The 8378-nt window shown below is 45.9% G+C and overlaps 1 protein-coding gene across 1 annotated transcript; it reads right to left on the reverse strand.

Annotated features, from left to right (window-relative positions):
• Positions 1 to 3607: 3607 nt before the first annotated feature.
• On the reverse strand, positions 3608 to 8014 carry LOC138190786 (uncharacterized). Its single transcript, XM_069135092.1, has one exon. The coding sequence runs from the start codon at positions 8012 to 8014 to the stop codon at positions 3608 to 3610; it is 4407 nt and encodes a 1468-aa protein (XP_068991193.1).
• Positions 8015 to 8378: the final 364 nt, after the last annotated feature.

The raw sequence follows: 8378 nt of genomic DNA on the forward strand, positions 1-8378 counted from the left end.
CAGATGAATAGTTTTTCAAGTCCTCAATTAGATTGTAGGGTTGAATTTTGCTAGGCAAACTGAATCAATCTAAATGTAGAACTGTAAAATAAGTTCAGTCAAAAATCCCTTAAAATTTAATTTTAGTTGACGGTGTCATGTGGCTAGCTAGTTGCACGATAACTTGTAACCTAATTCAATTTTACACTTTTTATAGGGTCCTACGCCAAGACTGAAAGCTTGTGAATCTGCATGTACCGCAATCACTTCTGCATTTCATGTTAGCATTATCTGGAGCAAAAAAAATCTCATTTTGAGATTGAAAATGGAACCTGAAACACAGAGTTATTCAGTAGCACAAATTGAAAACCAAGAATTTTATAATGGTTTCTACAACAAAGGGACTCTTTCCAAATACCCTTGTTAGAAGGTGATGTTCAAAGGACTATGAACAAGATATTGTATCGGATGACATTATTGGGAAAAAAATCTTCATAAACTTCGTTAAAAATTAGATATTCATTTATTTTGATGGAACAAGGGACACAATCTTGGATCCGATGAGTCAAGATCCTCGTGATAATGTTCTGACATTACTCTAAAACATGATTGTCCTTGAAGCTAATTGTCACATTGAGGCGCATTTTAAGAAACTTGATTTTCAACTTGTGTCACAGGATATGATTTACGTTCCTGAGTTCTACGCTTCTGATTAGATTTTCTTTGTTTCGAACCGCACTAACATAGAATACAGAAATCATTTCAATAAATCTAATATTACTTGAATTTTCAATCTGAGTATTAGGTTCCCTTCATTTATTTGATCGAATATCATTGAAAATTTGCGAAACAAATTCTGATAATCATTCGGAAATTTTAAATAGTAGTAGCAATAATTTGTTAATCGGAAAAAATACATTGACTATCGACTATTCGTGAATTTTGTTGAATTATTTTCAAGAAAAAAAAGATTCACAGTTCCGTTACAGATAGTGAGATATTTAAATTTCTTGAAGGCTCGATTTGATGTCTCATTTTCGGAAGTGATAAAATTCAATATTACCGCCTGAAATCACAAAAAAGTGAGAAAGTTGCTGAGTTGTTTGAAAGTGGCGATGATCCTTGTACGTCTGATAAATTGAATGGGCAGATAACAGTAAATATCAAAGATGTAATGATTTTGGCCGTATCACCTGGTGATAGAAAAAAATTCCATTGTTATTTCTGATGTACGAAATAATAAAAATGATTGAATGAAGTGTTCGCACCTACCTACCGCGTTTCTTCCAAGCACCCAACATATAAACAGATTTCTCATTTCAGTCGAATAAAGCCAATTTTCACAGAGCATTAGCATCAACTTTCCAAGTCACTACCTCGACTGTCTGAGATTCTGACCTCAAAAATTCGTATGACCTACATCGCCGCCAGAAACAGAGTTTGACAGCTGAACCTCGGAGTGGCCAGCCTGCCCGAGCAGCCGATAAAACTCGCGCATGCACATTGTATGTATAGTTTAAAGAGATTGTCCCGGTATATCTTCTACATCCTCACCCGGAATTATAGCTATTTTTGCCGTATCTATCACCGTTCTCGAGATATTCGCGATTCTACATAAAAAATAATTGAATTTCTGGGAGATATCCATTATATTACTGAAAATATCTTCTCTACCTCCTAACCTCGAATCATTGCTATATTTGCCGTTTTCATCACCGTTGATGAGATATTCGCGAGCTTAGATCGAAAATAATTGAATTGATAGAAGTTATCAATTGTAATACTGACATTATTTTCCCTACCTCCTGACCCCGAATTATTGCTATTTTCGCTGTATCTACCACTGTTTTCGAGTTATCCGCGATTTCGAATGAGAAATGATTGAATCGATAGAAGTTATGAATCATATTACCGAAAATACATCTTCTACCTCCTGACCCCGAATTATTGCTGTTCCTGCTGGATCTATCACCGATCTCAAGACATTCGCGATTCTGGATCGAAATTAATTGAATCTGGAGGATTTATGAATTATATTACCAAAAATAAAACCCCTAACTTCTGACCCCAAATTATTGCTATTCTTGCCGTATCTATCGACGTTCTCGAGATATTCGCGGTTTTAGTTCGGAAATAATCTAATCAATAGAATTTATTAATTATATTACTAAAAATATTTTCCCTACCTCCTGACCCCGAATTATAACCATTTTTCCCGTATCTATCACCGTTCTCGAGTTATGCGCGATTTCACATGGAAAATAATTGAATCTGTTTAGAGAGATGGCAAAAAGATATGGATCATCGACGTGGGATCCGCGAATTAGTGATGAGAACAAGTGTGAATGAAATGAAATGATGTAGAGATGTAGAGAGATGATGATTAATAGTAACCGAGAACTTTTATTCGTTTTGATGCGGCGATACAGACCGTATCGCAAGAGAACGTTACAGAGAGTAAAGATTTTACAGAGCGAGAGAACACATAGATTATACACATACATGATTTCGAGATAGTAGACAATACATGAGATACAGCTGATGGGTTTTGAGTCGCGACACGGGCAAGCGGCGAGATTTGACGCAGAGACGGCAAGTAAACATTGCACGCGAGTGTGCGTACATGTGCGAGGACGATTTTGAGTGTCGCGAGACACACATTTAACTATTCGATACCTTGCCGAAACATACCGCCCGCTTCGCTATCGGTAACGATCGCGAAATTAGATTATGCCGCCCGCCGTGCGTTATTTTTTCTTAGAGTCAATAATTGTCTTAAGAGGACACTGGAAGCACACACAATTTTACGATTGGACGTTTTAACACAGAGGATTTCGTTTTAACGGTCACAACGCGAACGAGACCGTCGGTTCCCGGATGCACTTCGATCACTTTCGCGAGGGGCCACACAGATGGAGGTAGATTTTCGTTTTTGACGAGAACGATGGATCTGATTTTGATGTTCCCGTGATGAGTCTGCCATTTCGAGAGGATTTGGAAGGACTGAAGATACTCCGTACTCCACCGTTTCCAAAAATGCTCCAGCATTTGACGCGAGTGTTGCCAATGCGATAGCCGTTGAACTGGCACCTCGATGAGTGACGGCTCAGGAATTGTGTTCAATGCTGAGCCGACGAGAAAGTGTCCTGGAGTCGAGGCACTTGGATCCCGTGGATCGTCCGAGATAGCGCAAAGAGGTCGAGAATTAAGCGTGGCTTCTACTTGCGTGAGGAACGTCGCGAATTGCTCGAACGTTTGAGTAGCTTCTCCGATGACTCGTTTGAGGTGAAATTTGACTGATTTCACTCCGGCTTCCCATTTTCCCAGAGGGAGGATTAAACCGCCACTGGGTTCCGTGTGATGCGAGGGTGTTTGCGATTTCTGCGAACTCCTTTGACGATGCAGCGAGAAGACGGCGAAGTTCTGAGTCTGCGCCGACGAGATTCGTTCCGCAATCGCTTGCGATTGAGGCACAAATTCCTCGTCGAGATGTGAAGCGTTTGTACGCCGCGATGAATGCCTCCGTCGTGTAGTCCGAAACTAGCTCGAGATGCACAGCCGAGGTCGTGAAGCAGATGAAGATAACGATATATCCCTTGTATGATTTCGCTCCTCTTCCGCGGGAGGCTCAAATCGAGAATGGACTAGTGTAGTCAACGCCAGAGTGAAGAAACGGCCTTGATTGCGTGACTCGAGACTGAGGGAGTTGGCCCATCTGTTGGCTGCTGAGGGTGGCGCGATGACGCGCACAAGGAACGCAACGATGTATGAACATGCGGATCGGTACTCTTCCTCCCAGGATCCAGTACCGCTGTCGGATTGTAGCGAGAGTGAGTTGCGGACCTCCGTGGAGCGTCAACCGATGATGATGATCGATGATCAATGTGGAGAACGATGATTCGCGAGGCAAGATGAGCGGGTGCTTTTCGTCATACGAAAGCAATAAGTGATTCAGTCGACCACCGACTCTGAGGAATCCGTTCGAATCGATGAACGGCGTGAGTCGCGATAGTGGATGACTTCGAGTGAGACTTGAGCTTGTCTTGATTTGGCGAATTTCTTCTGCAAAGTACGCCTGCTGGGTCACCTTGGTCCAAAACAGTTGGGCGTCGCTCAATTCGAGAGTAGAGATCGGTCCGACAGTGATAGACGTGTTTACGCGATTCGATGTCGTCTTCGCGAGGAACCGATTTGCTGCGCGTTTACACAATGATGTGACTTTGAGGAGAGTCGATAGTTTTGAGTAGCGATCGACGAGATCCCAGATTTGTAGCGGCTTAGCAGTTGCGATGTGCGTCGACAGCCCTTTTCTTTCCTCGAGATGAATGTTTTCTTCCGGTCGCGGAGATAAGGATGGCCAATTGACAGAAGGCTTCGAGAGCCAGGATGGTCCGAAGGTCCAAAGTTCTGATTTTTGAAGTTGCTCCGGAGATGTACCACGAGACGCAAGATCAGCGGGGTTTTCAAAACCCGAGATGTGATACCAATGAGCGCGCGCGAACTCTTGGATTTCCGTTACGCGATTACGAACGAATTCCTTCCACCGCGATGGGTGGCTTTTGATCCACGCGAGCGCGACTGTGGAATCCGTCCACAGATAGACCGGGGTGTTTTCGAAATTAAGAGTCTTTTCCACATGACACATCAACCGGACGAGAAGATTCGCAGCACAGAGTTCGAGACGAGGAATTGTCACCTTCTTTAGCGGCGCTACTTTAGTTTTCGCGCACACTAGTGAAACGCGCACTTCGTGAGTGTTGATATACGTTTGCGCGTAGATCACTGCGCCTAATGCACTTTGAGAGGCGTCCGCAAAACCGTGGATCTCTATCCCGAGAGATGCTGAACTTGACCCGATCCATCGTGGGATGGTGATAGCTGAGATGCCTTGAAGATCTTGTAGAAACTCGATCCATCGCGAGGATAATGAAGTTGAGAGAGGCTCGTCCCAGTCGAAACCGAGTGCCCACAATTCCTGCATGAAGATTTTGGCTCTGATCGTGATCGGCGAGAGCCATCCGAGAGGATCAAAGAGCTGCGCGGTTTGTGAGGGAACTTTTCGTTTCGTGAAATTGTCCCGAGTTTGATGAATTTGCGGAGAGAACGCAAACGCGTCAATGTCTGGTCTCCACGCAAGACCGAAAGCCCGAAAGAGTGGACTTTGATCGAGATTCAGATGCATCGCGATCTCTTGATGGTTTTGAGAAATGTCAACGAGAGTTTCTGGGTGGCTTGAAGTCCACTTTTGAAGTTCAAAGCCGCCCGCCTTGAGCAATTGATTGAGTTCGTTGATTTTCTCGCGACCTTGATCAACGTCCTCTGCTCCTGGGAGGATGTCGTCGACGTACGTGTTCTCGAGAATGACGTGGCTCGCAAAGGGATACTGCTTACCTTCGTCCTGAACGAGTTGATGAAGAACACGGATCGCGAGATACGGAGCGCTTGCAAGAACATACGTTACCGTAGTCAGTTGATATTCTTCAATCGGTAGCTCTGGTTCTTCCCTCCAGAGGATTCGCTGAAAATCTTGGTCATCATTGTGGACCAAAATTTGTCGGTACATCTTGACGACGTCTGATGAGAACGCGACTGGATATTGTCGCCAGCGTAAGAGAACGTCCGCGAGGTCGGTTTGCACTTTTGGACCGACGAGAAGATTGTCATTGAGAGAGAGTCCGAGGTTGGTTCTTTGAGACCCGTTGAACACGACACGCAACTTTGTTGTTGAACTGCTGTCGCGAACTACACCGTGATGGGGAAGATAAAACACGCGGGAATTGTCTTCAGGTGTATTGATAGCGCGACGCATGTGCCCGAGTTCACGATATTCACGAAGGAAGCTCGAGTAAGTCTCTTTGAGTTTCGGGTCGCTACCGAACCGTTTCTCCAGACGAAGGAGCATTTGATGCGCGGGATTCCGCGAGTTGCCGAGCTCTACCGAATTGTCTTTGAGCGGCAGCCGAAGTACGTAACGACCGGACGCAGTTCGAGAAACCGTTTCGCAAAAGTGTTGCTCACAACGCTCTTCTTCGGAAGTTCGTGCCAAAGGTTTCGACACTTCGTCCTGCTTCCAAAACTGCTGCACGAGATCAAGCAGTTCGTGATCGAGGGAGCATTGGAAGCCTTGGACTGCGCTATACGAGGGGCTTGCTGCTTCCGCTGAAACGCAGCCGGAGAGGACCCAACCGAACTGAGTTTCTTGCGCGATTGGTGTTCCTGGTGCTCCTCTTCGAACTCCTTGACCAATGATGTTGCTGTAGATGTCAGCTCCGAGAATTACGTCGATTTGACTGGGATGTGCAAAGCTTGGATCCGCGAGGTTGAGTCCTCGTAGATGAGGCCAGTCTTCGACGAGAAGTCGAAATGAGGGTAGATACGATGTGAGTCGTGGAAGCACGAGTGCCTCCACCTGACATGAGAACGAGGTGTGAGCACGAGATTGGAGTTGCAATGTCGCGATGCCGCGAGTCACTGCCGATTGATGAGCTCCGACGCCAATGATCGGTATCGTTGCTTGATGCCGACGTAGTCGCAATTGTTGCGCTAGCGACTCCGTGACGAATGAACTTTCGGATCCTTGATCGAGTAGAGCGCGAGCGATGATTCTTTCTCCAGTCTCCGGATTCGAAGCGATCAATTGCACTGTGGCGAAAAGAACTGGAGAGCGCTTGATCATTGTAGGCTGAGCTGAGTGGTTGCTCACCTGAGAGGCGCTGTTCGAGATCGGTGCGTTCTGCACTGCAGGTTGCGCTACTGCGGCCTGTCCTTGAGATGTGCCGCTGTTGGCAGCTGTCGAGATTGAAGAAGAGTTTCGATGCAGCAAGGAATGATGTCGACCGTTGCACACGCGACACGTTTTGTTGGATCGACAGTCCTTCTGCTGATGTGGACCGAGACAATTGAAGCAAAGCTTTTTCGCAGAAACCACTTCCCTTCTTTGATCCAGAGATTTGTCGCGAAAGGTCGAACAGAACGCGATGTAGTGGTTGCCTTTGCAACAAGCACACGACTGTTCCTTTGATTGCGCTGTATGTGACCTTGTCGTCTGAAGATTTGACCTTCCTTGCGATGAGTGCGGTTTCGACGTCGCGATTTGATTTTGAGCATGAGCTTGCTCCACGGCTTCGAGGGTGTGGATGCGACCGATGAGAAACGCCTTGAGCTCCGCAAACGTGGGGGGCTCGAGTTTCTCGCTAACACTTTTCTCCCACTCTTCGAGAGATGCTGGGTCGAGCTTGCGAATCGTCATGTGCACGATGATGTGATCCCCTAATTTCTCGGGACTATCGAGAAGTTCGAGTGCGCCAAGAGCTTCGCAAGTGTTGCTGTGCAAGCTCTTCAGTTCTGATGACGACTTTTTCGTGACACGAGGAATCGCGAAAAGTGTCGCGAGATGAGAATCCGTCAAAAGTCTCTTGTTTTCGTACCGTGAGACGAGAGTTTCCCAGGCTCGAGGGAAGTTTTCAGCGGTAAGAGCGATGTTTTTAATGAGTTGTGACGGTTCATCGGTGAGACTTGTTTTTAGGTAGTGCAGTTTTTCCACTTCCGAGAGTTGCGAATTTTCGCGAACGTTTGATGTGAAGAGGTCGTGGACAGACTTCCAGTCTGAGTAATTGCCCGAGAACGTAGGCAATTCGATGCGTGGTAGCCGTTTTGAGGCTCCTCCAGTTGTGAGTTGGGGGGCTACGGCTGTTGGCACGATCGGTGCCGATAGAGTCCTGAGAGTTCCGAGTAGATCGAGCATCTCTCCCTTCGCGTTTAAGTATTGCTCTTCGCACTGTCCGTAATAGTCTTTCGCGAAATACGAAAGTCTTTTGATAGCGTCGAGTTGATCACCTTTTGCTGCGATTCTAATTTGATCGACTGTCTCGTGCATGTCTTGGAACTTCAGCCAATTTGAATTTAAAGCATCCAATCGCGATTGCACTTGACCGAGGGTTGTTTTTGCTTCACCGAGCTTGCGCAAGTTTTCGAGAGTGCGACAGATGCGCCTGAAGAGATCGGTTTGACGTTCAATGTATTCGGCGATCGTCATTTTGACAAACGAGAAAAGGTAAACTCACGCGACGAACAGAATTTTCACGAACGAGATACGCACACAGTGATAATAGGGCGTCGCGATACACACTTCGAGAAATCGGTGTTGTTGACGCTCAGATCTTAGTCACGGTCACTACGGAGGACACCGCACGTATGAATTTAACGGACGCGACTGATTTTGATGATGGTTTTCACCGATAACGATATTGTGCACTTTGATTACGTGAACTTTCGCAACTTGATGCACACGCGATAGTTCCGTTTCACTCACTGGCTAATTCGTTTTCCCGTAAGTCGCAACGATTCGAAAGATTCGACTCGATTTGCGAATGATCCGATTCGATTCGCGACTGATCCGG

This window comes from Neodiprion pinetum, chromosome 4 (assembly GCF_021155775.2).
Source record: "Neodiprion pinetum isolate iyNeoPine1 chromosome 4, iyNeoPine1.2, whole genome shotgun sequence".
Classification (NCBI taxonomy): domain Eukaryota; kingdom Metazoa; phylum Arthropoda; class Insecta; order Hymenoptera; family Diprionidae; genus Neodiprion; species Neodiprion pinetum.